The 14,046-nt window shown below is 46.2% G+C and overlaps 2 protein-coding genes across 2 annotated transcripts in view; one reads left to right on the top strand and one right to left on the bottom strand.

Moving 5' to 3' along the window:
- Positions 1 to 14,046, top strand: part of USP28 (ubiquitin specific peptidase 28) — a 97,261-nt gene that overhangs the window by 13,047 nt on the left and 70,168 nt on the right. The window lies entirely within an intron of this gene.
- HTR3B (5-hydroxytryptamine receptor 3B) overlaps positions 1 to 14,046 on the bottom strand; it is a 32,416-nt gene that overhangs the window by 12,411 nt on the left and 5,959 nt on the right. The window contains 5 exon segments of the mRNA XM_038754291.1: positions 1,133 to 1,248; positions 1,735 to 1,788; positions 2,725 to 2,834; positions 3,506 to 3,550; positions 7,847 to 8,007. Of these exon segments, the coding sequence (XP_038610219.1) occupies positions 1,133 to 1,248; positions 1,735 to 1,788; positions 2,725 to 2,834; positions 3,506 to 3,550; positions 7,847 to 8,007 (486 nt within the window).

Raw genomic sequence — 14,046 nt, 5'->3', positions numbered from 1 at the left:
ATCAGCCAGGCCTGTAGCAGGTGGGGTGGGGATATGTCAGACCCCCCATAACCCTCCCTATGGCCCCAGCTGGGCCAGCTCTTGCTCTACTCAGAGCCCTTCTGCTGAGCAGAGTTGCTGGCAAGAGGGGGCAGTCACCCCCCCGCCCCCATCTTGCGATATCAATCCATTATATTTATTGAGCGCTTAATATGTGCAGAGCACTGTACTAAGCACTTGCAAGAGTACAATATAACAGAGCTGGCAGACATGTTCCCTGCCCATAACAAGCTTACAGTCTATATATTATTATTATGATATTTGTTAAGCACTTACTACATGTAAAACACTGTTCAAAGGAGTAGGTACAAGTTAGGTTGAATATAGTCCTTGTCCCACTTGGGACTCACAGTTTAAGTAGGAGGGGCCTACTTTACTGACTCTGACTACTCAAGTTGAAAATATTTTTACGTTTGTCTCCTCCTTTAGAGCATAAGCTCTTAGCCAGCAGGGAATGTGTCCCTTTGTTATTCATTAGACTTTGAGCTAGTTATAAGCAGGGACTGTGTCCAATGTGATGATCTTATATCTACCCCAGTGCTTAGTAGAGTGCTTGGCACATGGGAAGTTCATTTATTCATTCATTCAGTCAGTCATATTTATTGAGTGTTTTCTGTGTGCAAAGCACTGTACTAAGCACTTGGGAGAGTACAACAACAGTCAGAAACAGTCCCAGTCCTTAATAAGCTCACAGTCTAGAGCATCATGGGGTCAGACTCGTGGAGGGGCTCCCCCCGTATACCCTCTTTTCCAGCCCCCACACTCACTGCTTAACAAATACCATCATTATTATTATTATCACTATTATTCTGCACTTCCCAAGTGCCTGGTACAGCACACTGCCCCAGGTTCATTCAATTCAATTGAGCACTTACTCTGTGCAAAGCACTGTACTAAGCACTTGGGAGAGTACAGTATAACAATAAACAGGCATTCGTGCTACTGCTTCTGGGTCTCCCTTGCTGGTGAGTTGTGCCCATTCCATGTCCTGCCTCACCCCTGTGACCGAGGCCAGTATTGAATCCCAGCCTTGCATTGTCCATATCTCATTCCCTGGACTCCCATCTTCCCTCTCCCATTCCCACCAGCTCACCATTGTGCAGGGTGCTGTTGAAAGTCAGGCTGCAGTTCTGGATATCGAAAGGAAAAGCATGGGTCTCCAGATCACAGGCAGAGACCACCTGGATTGGCTTAGGTTTCCTTATCCTCGTTCTCGCTTGTCCCGCCATCGACCCCCGGCCCACATCATCCCCCGGGCCTGGAATGCCCTCCCTCTGCCCATCTGCCAAGCTAGCTCTCTTCCTCCCTTCAAGGCCCTGCTGAGAGCTCACCTCCTCCAGGAGGCCTTCCCAGACTGAGCCCCTTCCTTCCTCTCCCCCTCGTCCCCCTCTCCATCCCCCCAATCCTACCTCCTTCCCTTCCCCACAGCACCTGTATATATGTATATATGTTTGTACATATTTATTACTCTATTTATTTATTTATTTATTTTACTTGTACATATCTATTCTATTTATTTTATTTTGTTAGTATGTTTGGTTTTTTTTTCTGTCTCCCCCTTTTAGACTGTGAGCCCAATGTTGGGTAGGGACTGTCTCTATATGTTGCCAATTTGTACTTCCCAAGAGCTTAGTACAGTGCTCTGCACATAGTAAGCGCTCAATAAATATGATTGATTGATTGATTGATATCATCCCCGAAGAATTTAAATAAACATAGGGCAGTTCGGGAGACTGTTCCTCCTTCATGCTGAAAAGAACAAATGGTCCTTATCGGTCAACTTGTTGGTCAACAGAAATGCCTCACCATCGGCTTTAAAGCACTCAGTCACCTTACCTCCTCCTACCTCACCTCTCTACTCTCCTGTTACTACCCAGCCCGCTTACTTCACTCCTCTAATGCTAACCTTCTCAGTGCCCCTCGATCTCTTCTATCACATCGCTGACCTCTTGCCCATATCCTGACTCTGGTTTGGAACACCCTCCGTCCTCATATCTGACAATTACTCTCCCCTCCTTCTAAGCCTTACTAAAGGCACATCTCCTCCAAGAGGCCTTCCTGACTAATCCCTTCTTTTCTCTTCTCCCACTGCCTTCTGCCTAGCTCCATTTATTTGCCTGCCTGACTTGCTCCATTTATTTGTCTCCCCACCCAGCCCCACAACACTTACATCCATGTCTGTAATTTATTTATTTCTATTAATGTCTGTCTCCCCCTCTAGACTATAAGATCACTGTGGGAAGGGAATGTGTCTGTTTATTGTTATAGTCTTCTCTCCCAAATGCTTAATACAGTGCTGTGCACACAGTAAGTGTCCAGTAAATACAACTAACTGACTAACCAACTGGTGGCTTAGCTATGATAGTCAAAGCCAAAGGCTCTGGTCGGGGCTGGCCACAGTCCCTTGGCTGAAGCCATATGCTGGGGAAGAGAGAGTCACAGACTTGAGGAAGGGCTGGAGGTTCTGGCTGCTCCCTGCCCCCTAAGCCCCTGACCAACCGGAGAGCACCCGTCTGCCAGCCTTCCTCTAAGCTCACCCACTGCCCCAGTAATGGGCTCAGTGGGTCGACCAGCCCAGGTTCAGGGCAGGCCCAGGAGGTGGCAATGCCACTGGACAGAAAGCAGCCTTTGGTCCCGGTACCCCCTTTCTGACCCCCCGCAGTCCATGCCGTAACTCTGGCTTACAATTTGTTGATGATGATGTCTGGGGCCCAAAGGTCATTCAGAAGCACGGAGATCTCCCCAATCCCTCCATACAGGCTGCTGTCCCAGGTTAGAAACTCATCCTTCCAAATCTTCAGGGAGCAGGAGGGGAAGGAGTTGGAGCTGGGGTGCAGAGGGGCAGGGAGGGTGAGTGCCTACTCTCATCCCAGTGGATGCTTGGGGCTGGGGTGGAGTTGTGGTTTATTATCATCAAAGGTCTTTATTAAGTGCTTACAGTGTGTACAGCACTATTCCATATGCTTAATACTTTCTTGAATACTCAAGAATAATAATAATAATAAATAATTGTGGTAATAATAATTATGGTTTTGTTAAATGCTTACTATGTGCCAGGAACTGTTCTAAGCTCTGGGGTGGAGACAAGCAAATTGGGTTGGACACAGTCCCTGTTCCACGTGGGGCTCACAGTCTCAGTCCCCATTTTACAGATGAGGTAACTGAGGCACAGAGAAGTGAAGTGACTTGCCCAGGATCATACAGCAGACAAGTGGTGGAGCTGGGATGACCTTAGACTTCCAGGCCCATGCTCTATCCTCTATGTCATGCTACTTCTCTACTGCTGCTTCTCTATTCTCTTCTTTGACCCACCCCCACTCCCTGAGGGAGAGGTTCATGGCTAAGACAACAGCTATGCATCTTGGATCCAAACCATTTTGGAACTGGTGAGCTGGCATCTTTGGGGCTGGCAGTCTCCCCCAGGGCCCTGGGTTTGGATGTATTGAGAACGGAGCATGCTCATTACCTCTAAGTACCACACAGTGGACGTTACTTTCTGATTCTGGGCATCCTGCAAAGCCAAAAGAGTCGATCAATCAGTCAATATATCAATCGTATTTATTGAGCACTTAACTGTATACACAGTACCGTCTCTCACCTCTAGACTGTGAGCTCGTTGTGAGCAGGGAATGTGTCTGTTTATTGTTGGATCATACTCTCCCAAGTGCTTAGTACAGTGCTCTGCCCACAGTAAGTGCTCAATAAATACAACTGACTGACTGACTGGCAGTAAGCTCATTGACTGACTGACTATTAAGTGCTTGGGAGAGTACAATTTAACAGAGTTGACAGACACATTCCCCTGCCCACAATGAGCTCATAGTCCAGAGAAACAGATCCCACATCTTGTTTCAGTGGACCCTCCTTAACAGCAATTACAGTATTTGTTATGTACCAAGCACTGTTCTAAGCACTGAGGTAGATACAAGATAATTAGGTTGTCCCACGTGGGGTTCATAGTCTTAATCCCCATTTTACAAATGAGGTAACCAAGACACAGAGAAGTTAAGTGACTTGCCCAAGGTCACACAGCAGACAAGTGGTGGAGTCGGGATTATAACCCACGTCCTCTGACTCCCAAGCCCATGCTCTTTCCACTAAGCCACGCTGCTTCTTTCCCTCCCCATGAACCCTCCAAGCCCCTCCACATCTGTAAACATAGCTGCTGCCCCCCCACCCAGGACTCTCCTAGCTCTGTCTCCTCAGCACACCTGCCTCACCAAGCTCGACTGGATTAGCCATGACAAAATGGCACTTGGTTGCCACTTGACACCCTGAACAGATCATTCAGCTCTTTTCCACTCTAATTAGTAGCTGGGCAATTAATCAGGCGGAAGAATAATATGTATTCTCAGCCAGCCTGGGCTAAAAATATGAAGCTGTGCTTGGATTTGTAATCGATATATTCATCATCTTTCTGAGGAAGTTGTCTCAGCCACCTCAAAGAACCAGTCTCTCCCATTAAGTGGGATGGTAGATGGATTTTCCCGCTCATAGACAGGTTGAGGAGCTCAATATAAAAAGGTGCATTTATGATGGAATGACGTATGCTACTTCCCCTCTCTTGCAGGGTGTCGATGGGTTTTCAGACACTGCAGTCTGTGATTAGCCCCTCTGCTGGTGAGGAGATTTCTAAAGAGGTTGTGAGTTCAGGAACAACTGAGTTGGTGTTTTTTATTTGGGAAGGGAGGGGAAAGGGAACAAATATTTAAGTGGCATTGGGAGGGACTCAAAAGGGGCTAGCTTCTAGGAGCCACCAGGCCAGAAATTTTGGGCCTTTCCCATCCTGATGGGAAATTCCCAAGCCTTGTCAGAGAGGGTGGGATTCAGGTCAAAAAGCTGGGGGGACCCACCCCCAAGGAATGAACAGTTTTCCTTGGGAAGTCAGGGAAAGAGAATCAAGATACAAGAAAAAGAGATAAAAGAGAGTCAGGTTGGACTCAGTCCCTGTCCCACATGAGGCATACAGTCTAGAGGGGCATGGAGAGCAGGTATTGGGCAGGTATTTACCAATGAAGAAACTGAGCCCTAGAGAAGTTAAATGACTTGCCCCAGGTCACACAGCAAGCAAGTGGCTGAGTGAGCATTTGAACTCAGCTCTGGTAAAGAAGTGGATCCTGAGCAATACATAGTGGGCCAATGGATAAGAGCTTCTGAGGACAATTCATCATCATTGTCATCATCATCGGTATTTATTGAGTGCTTACTGTATGCAGAGCATTATATTAAGCACTTGAGAGAGTACAACAGAGTTGGTAAATATGTTCTTTGCCCACAACAAGCTTACAATTTAGATGGGCGGAATTCAGGCCTTACCAAAGAAAAGCATGGGATAGGTCAGCACCTGGCCCTTTTTATTATCAGATTGTAAGCTCCTCTGGTAGACTGTAAGCTCCTTGTGGGCAGGAAGTGGATTTTCAGCCACTATTAAACTCTCCCAAATGCTTAGTACAGTGTTCTGCACACATTAGGCGCTCTATCAGTACCACTGACTGAAGCCCATCCTGAAGGCTGCTGGGAAAATATTGCTTTGGATCCCAAGCCCCCAGGGTCCCTTTTTATTGCATCTGTTAAGCTCTTACTATGTACGAGGCACCATACTAAGCTCTGGGGTAGAGACTAGCTAATCAGGCTGGATACAGTGCATGACCCTCATTTTACAGATGAGGCAACTGAGGCCCAGAGAAGCGAAGTGACTTGCTGAAGGACACACAGCAGACAAGTGGCCGAGCCAGTATTGGAATCCAGGACCCTCAGACTCCCAGGCCGGTTATCTACCTCTTAGACCACGCTGTCTCCCGTTGCTTTGAGTCCCAAGTCAAGAGCCCCCACGGTCACTTCCGGACAGCAGGTCCCCTGCAGTCGATGAGGCTGGCTCGATGCACTCATTTATTCTTCTCTGCCTGTTCACTATCCAGAGGCTCAGGCCGAGGGGAGGCTCTCCACTCCCACCCTAAGGAGCACCATGTCAAGAAAGGAGTTGGAGGCAAAAACGGAACTCTTGTTGTCAAAGAAAACAAGTTTTTCAATGCCAGCTGGCAAGCGTAATTGGTTCTCTGGTGGCATTATTCACAGCTCTCCCCTCTGCACATCGCTCTGTTTTTTCAGATACCTTCCATCTTGCTTGTTAAAAGCAAAGGATATTTCAGAGAATTGGAATTCATTAGTCTTCCTAACAGAGGGAGCCTATTTAGATCTAAATTGGTGGTTAGCAAATATACAGATAATTCCCCCCCATTCTTATTTATCTTTCCCAGTTCCGGAGACTATAGAAACAGATGCCTCAACGTCTGGCTGGGAAGCTCTAGTCAATGGACTGGAATACAAAGGTATCTGCAATTCGGAATTGACAAAACTCAATAGAAACAAATTGGAACTCCACACTGTTGAGTAGATAATCTCTAGAATCAGATTTCCCCAAGGTATTCATAATACTCAGATATTCTCATCTTAGCCCAGGCTTTTTAATTCCAATCAAACGGGAGGTTCTAAGGGCACCAGTGGCAGCATGGGGCAGAGAGGAAGCTTGAGCTGAGACCTCTTCCTTTAGAACGAAAGTTCCTGTGAGTCAGAAGACCTGGGTTCTAATCCTGGGTCCACCATTTACCTGCTATTTGAGATTGGGCAAGTCACTTCACTTCTCTGTGCCTCAGTTCCCTCATCTGCAAATTAGGGTTTCAATACCTGCTCTTCCTTGTGTGAGCCCCATGCGGGACCAGATTATCTTGTATCTACCCCAGAGTTTAGTACAGTACTTGGCACATAGTAAGCACTTGACAAATGACACAATTATTATTATTCAATCAGTCAATCAATCAATCAGTGGTATTTATTGAATGCTTACTATGTGCAGAGCACTCATTCATTCATTCAATCATGTTTATTGAGCGCTTACTGTGTGCACAGCACTGTACTAAGTGCTTGGAAAGTACAATTCGGCAATAGATAGAGACAATTCCTACCCAACAACGGGCTCACAGTCTAGAAGGGGGAGACAGACAACGAAACAATAACATCAATAATATCAAAATAGATAAATAGAATTATAGATATATATACACCATTAATAAAATAAACAAAATAATAAATATGTGCAAATATACACAAGTGCTGTGGGGCAGAGAAGGGGGTAGAGCAGAGGGAGGGGGTGATGGGGAAGGGAGGAGGAGCAGAGGAAAAGGGGGGCTCAGTCTGGGAAGGCTTCCTGGAGGTGGTGAGCTCTCAGTAGGGCTTTGAAGGGGGGAAGAGAGCTATCAGAGTACTGAACTAAGCACTTGGGAGAGTACAATACAATAGAATTAGAAGACATGTTCCCTACCCATAACAAGATTACCTTGATGATGATGATGATAATAATAATAATAATAATAATAATAATAATAATAAAACCAGGTTGTTAAACGGAATTTGTTAAGTGCTCACTGCTGAGGTAGATACAAAGCTATCAGGTTGGATACAGTCCCTACCCCACATAGGGCTCACAGTCTTAATCCCCATTTTAAAGATGAGGTAACCAAAGCCCAGAGAAATGAAGTGACTTGCCCAAGGTCACACAGCCAACAAGTGGGCCGGGCCAGGATTAGAAGCAAGCAATTAGAGCTGGACACAGTTCCTCTCCCAATGGGGCTCACAGTCTTAATCCCCATTTGACCGATGAGGTAACTGAGGCACAGAGAAGTGAAATAACTTGCCCAAGATCACCAGACTCCCAGGTCCCTGATCTTTCCACTAGGCCACACCCTCTTAACCACCTCACCAGTTGTTTTCCGGAAGGAACTGGGTGTTCTGGGACCCCGACAGTCCTTACCACGTCCAGCACCTCACAGACCAGCAGATCCAGGTACACAGTGGTAGGTTGTGTCCAGTCCTAGACAGGTCTCATACCCTTGGAGTAGCTCCGTAAGAGCTGCTGGGTCAGCTGGTACAGGCTGGAATTCCCAGGCCACTGGCCTGCCTTGGCTAAGACCCCTGTGGAGCAAACAAGCAGCTGGTCAGTGGGAAAACCAGAGAGCACTGGTCAACCCCTTCAGGGATGGCTTGCAGGGACTGTAAGCTCGTTGTGAGCAGGGAATGTGTCTGTTCAATATTAGCAGTAATAATAATAATAATAATGATATTTGTTCTACACTTACTATGTACCAACCACTGTTCTAAGTGCTGGAATAGATACAAGGTAATCAGGCAGGACACATTCCTTATCCTACATGGGGCTCACAGCCTCAATCCCCATTTTCAGATGAGGGAACTGAGGCCCAGAGAAGTGAAGTGACTTGTCCAAGGTCACAAAGCAGACAAGTGGCAAAGTCGGAATTAGAACCCCTGACCTCCTGACTCCCAGGCTCATGTTCTACCCATTATACCATGCTGCTTCTCTATTTATTGTTTACTTTTTATTGTTGTATTCTCCCAATCATTTAGTTCAGTGGTGCACACAGTAAGCCCTCAGTAAAGACCACTGACCGACTAACTCACTTGAGGACTCACGTTGGAGAGGGGCCCTCTGCAACATGGATGAGCAGCCAATAAATTGTTCATTAGGACTTATTGAGCCCCCTTTCAGGGTCACACCTGGAGAGTTTCCAGTACTCTACCAGTCTCAACTATGGGAGGGAGAGTCAAGCAGAGGCGCACCCATTCCCTTCCCAGCGAGAGGAAGGCAATGTGCTACAAGTTCAAAACTCACCCACACTGGGAAGCAGCAGCAGCATTGGAGAGAATAGAGGGCAGAGACTCAAGTTTACTGCATGGAAGGAGGCAATGGTAAACCGCTTCCGGATTTTTACCAAGAAAACTCAATGGGTCCACTACCAGAACGATTGCAGCTGGAGGTGGGGTGTTCTGGAAGAGATGTGTCCATGGCATCGCTATGGGTTGGAGATGATTCGGCAGCATAAGACAAGACAAGTTACTGAGCACTTAGTATGTTCAGAGCACTGTACTAAGTGCTTGGGAGAGTACCATACAACAGAATTTGTAAGTGCGATCCCATGCTTGGGAGGGTACAATATAACAGAGTTGATAGGTGCAATCTTTGCCCTCAAGAAGCCAGCCCTCATTTCCTCTTCTCTCCCTTCTTTGTTGCCTTTGCAACACCCTTTGTTCACCTCTCCCTCAGCCTCACAGCACTCATATACATATCTGTAATTCATTCATTTATATTATTGTCTGTCTCTCTAGACTGTAAGATCATTGTGGGCAGGGAACGTGTCTACTAACTAATATATTATACTCTCCCAAGTGTTTAGTACAGTGCTCCATACACAGCACTCAGTAAATATGATTGATTGATTATCAGGGGAGACGGAAGTTAAAATAAATAGCAGGGGAATGTGTAGAGTATAAGGATATATATATTGTGTTATGGGGCTGGGGGAGGGCTGAGCATTGAATTGCTCAGTGTGTATGAGAAGCAGCATGCACAGTCTCAGGAGTCAGAAAGACCTGTGTTCTAATCCCAGCTCTGCCATGTATTTGCTGTGTGACCTTGGGCAAGTCACTTCACTTCTCTGGGCCTCAGTTACCTCATCTGTAAAATGGAGATTGAGAAGGTGAGTGTCATGTGGACAGGGAACATGTCCAACCTGATTTGTTTGTATCCACCCTAGTGTTTAGTACATAGTAAATGCTTAATAAATGCCACAGTTTATTAATTGATTACAAACCTAGGTGTATCAGTGACAAAGAAGGGAGTGAGAATGGGGTGGGGAGATGAGCGATAAGTCAGGGAAGGTCTCCTGGTGGAGATACGATTTTAGGAGGGCTTTGAAGATAGGGAGGGTAGTGGTCAGTAGGATGTGAAGTGGAAGGGAATTCCAGGCAGGGAGGAGGGCATTATCAAGGGGATCAACAGTGAGAGAGACCAGTCAAAGGCATACTGTACTAAGCACTTGGAAAAGTACAACGGAGTTGGTAGACCCAATCCCTGCCTTCAAGGAGTTTATAATACAGTGGGGAGAGAAAAGCATTAAAATAAACTACGGATAGAGGGAAAGGAATACTATAAGGATATACTAATTGTGGTATTTTATTAAGTGTTTATTATATGCCAAGCACTGTTCTAAGAGGTGGGGTAGATACAAGATAATCAGGTTGAACACACTCTTTGTCCCACATGGGGTTCACAGTCTTAATCCTTGTTTTACAGATGAGGGAACCAAGGCATAGAGAAGTTAAGTGATTTCCCAAAGGTCACACAGCAGACGTGGCAGAGCCGGAATTAGAATCCATGTCCTCTGACTCCCAGGCCTGGGCTCTCTCCACTAGACCACGCAGTGCTACAGGGCCAGGGGGAGTATCAAAGTGTTTTAGGGGTATATAACCAAGTGCATACCTGATGCAGAAGGGAGGGAAAATACAGGAAATGAGGGGTTAGTCAGGGAAGGGCTCTTGGAGGAGATGTGATTTTAGTAGGGCTTTGAAGATGGGGAGAGTGATGGTTTGTCGGACATGAAAATGAGGGAGTTCCAGCCCAGAGGGAGGATGTGGTCAAAGGGTCATTGGCAAGAGAGACGAGATCGAGGTACAGATTGGCATTAGAGGAGCAAAGTGTGCAGGCTGGGCTGTAGTAGATTAGCGAAGTTAGATAGGAAGGGGAGGGCTGATCGAGTGCCTCAAAGTCAATGATAAGGAGTTTCTGTCTAATGTGGAGATGAATGGGTAACCACTGGAGGCTTCTGACGAGTGGGGAGATGTGGACTGAACAGGTTTTTTTTTTTTTTTTTTTTAGAAAAATGATCCAGACAACAGAGTGAAGTACAGATTGGAGAGGGGAGAGGCTGGAGGCAGGGAGGTCAATGAGGGGGCCAATGCAGTAGTCAAGGTGCTAGAGAAGCAGTGTGGCTTAGTGGATAGAGCACAGGCTTGGGAGTCAGAAGGACCTCGGTTCTAATCTTGAGTCCCCACATATCTGCTGTGTGACCTTAGGTAAATCACTTAACTTTTCTGGGCCTCAGTTACCTCATCTGGAAAATGGGGATTAAGACTGTGAACCCCATGTGGGACAGGGACTGTGTCCAACCTGAAGCACTTGTATCTACTCCAGCACTTAGAAATATGTTTGGCACATAGTGAGCGCTTAATGAGTACCATTATTATTATTATTATTGTTATTATTAAGGTGGGATATTGTAAGTGCTTGAATCAGTAGAGTGGTAGTTTGGATGGAGAGGATAGGGCAGATTCTAGAGACATTATGAAGGAAGAACTGTTAGGATTTGGTGACAGACTGAATATGCGAGTTGAATGAGAGAGTTGATAATGCAAAGATTAGGAGCTTGTAAGATAGGGACGATTGTGGTGCAGTCTACAGTAGTGGGGAAGTCAGAGGGAAGACAAAGTTTGGATACGAAGATCAGGAGTTCAGTTTCAGACATGTTAAGTTTGAGGTGTCAGCAGGTAAGGGGAGAACTCTAAATGTTGAAACTCCATGATTCACCCTCCCTGCTCCTCTTACCCCATCAACAAACTTGATCCTCTCTTACCAGGGCCAAGCCCATCTTGGGCAGTGCAGCCTAGTGGTAAAAGCACCAAAATGGGAGTCAGGAGACCTGGGTTCTAATCTAACCTAATCTAACTTCTCCTTTCCCTGGGTTCCCCATCTGTAGAATGGGGGTAAACTACTTGATCTCCCTCCCTTTTAGACCAGTAGCCCCATGTGAGACAGTAAATTTGTTCAATCAACCTAGCTCTTAACACAGTACTTGGCTCATAAAGAGCACTTAATAAGCGCTTGAGAAGCAGCGTGGCCTAGTGGATAGAATGTGGGGAGTCAGAAGGACCTGGTTTCTAATCCTGGCTCTGCCACTTGTCTACATTTTTGAATGTGGGTCAGTCACTTAATTTATCTGTGCCTCAGTTCCCTCATCTACAAAATAGGGATTAAGACTGTTAGCCCCATGGTACATAAAAAAAAATAATGATAGTGTTTGCTAAGTGCTTACTATGTGCCAATCGTACTAAGCGCAGGAGTAGATACAAGATCATCAGGTCCTACATGGGGCTCACATGGGTCTACATAGGGTCTACATGGGTCTAAATAGGAGGGAGAACAGGTATTGAATCCCCGTGTTGCAGAGGAAGCACAGAGAAGTTAAGTGACTTGTCCATGGTCACACAGCAGACAAGTGGAATGGTGGGACACGGACTGGATCCAACCTGATTAGCTTACAACTACCCAATGCTTAGAACAGTGCAGGGTACATAGCACTTAACAAATGTCATAAATGTTAAAAAAAGAAATAGCATCATTTTTTTTTTTGTCTAGAGCTAGAGGGAGAGTCAATCTCTAGGCTGTCAAGGACCTTTCCAGTGTCAACTAAACTTATTCTTTTCTTTCAAAACCAGTTTCCCATTAGTTGGCCTTTCACTCTGGGCTCTGAGACTGCTTTGAGAATTAGAAAGCAAAACTCAGGGTGAGGGGAACTCAATCGTCAGCAGCACTTAGAGTTAGTGAGATTCGGTCCCTACTTTCTTCTCCCTCCCTGTGTCCCCCTCCCTCCCTCTTTCTCTCTAAATAAAATGGCACTTGTCAGAAAATGAAATCTTTGTTTTGGGGAGAGTCTCTCTAGTTCCACCTCATGAGTCAGGGACCTGAATTCCCAGAAGGACAAGGGGCAGCAGGCAGCCGGGAGCTGGAGAAATGCACGTATCAACAATCGTAGGTGACAATCCTGTCAGTGCTTTCTCTGAATTACAAAATAGAGATTTTGTTCCTAAGGCCTGCTGGCCCTCAGGGAGCCGGAAAGCTCTGCTAAGTCACTGGACTGAGGCCAATCACACACCTCCTGCCAAAGCGTGCAAGTGAAAAGTCTCATCTGGAGTGTCCTGTTCATGCTTCTGCAGTGGCCCCCAGTGCTTTGGATGGCTATTTTGATGAACTGCTCATCAAAAGAGAAGGTATGAGAGATGCAACAGGAAGCTGGAAATGAGCTCTCCTCAGCCCGTGGGACAGCCCTATTTGTTCCCATTTCTTTATGAAAGATGCTGTGTAACTGGCCATCCCAGGCAGCTGTTTCTCCAATTTACCGATGTCACTAGGGTCCTAGTGATCAATGGTGGCAGGATGACAATTTTAATTGTGGTATTAAGCACTTTCCAGGTGGCCAGCACTGTGCTAAACACTAGGGGAGGAGCAAGAGAATCAGGTTAGACACAGTTCCAGTTCCTTACAGGGCTCGCATCTAAAGGGGAAGAAGAATAGGCATCATCTCCCCATCTCACAGATGAGGAAATGGAGGCCCGGGGAAGTTTATAATAATAATGGTATTTGTTAAGTGCTTAGTATGTGCCAGGTACTGCACTAAGCACTGAGGTGGATACAAGCAAATCAAACTAGACACACCATTGTCCCATGTGGGGCTCACAGTGTCAATCCCCATTTTATAGATGGGCCCAGAGAAGTTAAGTGATTCACCCAAGTCTGCACAGCAGACAAGTAGTGGAGCCGGGATTAGAACCCATGACCTTTTGACTCCCACGCCTGTGCTCTATCCACTAAGCCATGCTGCTTCTCATGACATGACAAAGGGAGGAAGGATTCCCTAATGGATAGAGCACGGGTCTGGGAGTCAGAAGGATCTGGGTTCTATTTCAGACCCTGTCACTTGTCTGCTCTGTGTCCCTGGGAAGACACACTTGTCTTCTCTGTGCCTCAGTTACCTCATCTGTAAAATGGGGATCAAGATTATAAGCCCCATGTGGGACAGGGACTGTATCCAACATGATTAGCTTGTATCTACCCCAGGCCTCAGAACAGTGCTTGACTCATAGTAAGTGCATAACAAATGCCATCATTATTATTTATTTATTTTATTTATTTGTCCAGGGGCAGAGATGGAACTCAAACCCAGCTCTCCTGGCTCCCAGACTCATGTTCACTCCAGTAGGCCCCATAGCTTCCCTTCATTTCCCTTCAATCTTGCTCGGGAGACCCAAATTCAAGGTGCGCCTGTTAAAGATTAAAGGGGCCCGTGCCCAGGTGGAAGTTGGGAATTTCCGGAAGAAACCTCA

The sequence above is a fragment of the Tachyglossus aculeatus genome, chromosome 11, assembly GCF_015852505.1.
Source record: "Tachyglossus aculeatus isolate mTacAcu1 chromosome 11, mTacAcu1.pri, whole genome shotgun sequence".
In the NCBI taxonomy this organism is placed as follows: Eukaryota; Metazoa; Chordata; class Mammalia; order Monotremata; family Tachyglossidae; genus Tachyglossus; species Tachyglossus aculeatus.
This window is presented reverse-complemented; position numbering and strand designations above follow the sequence as displayed.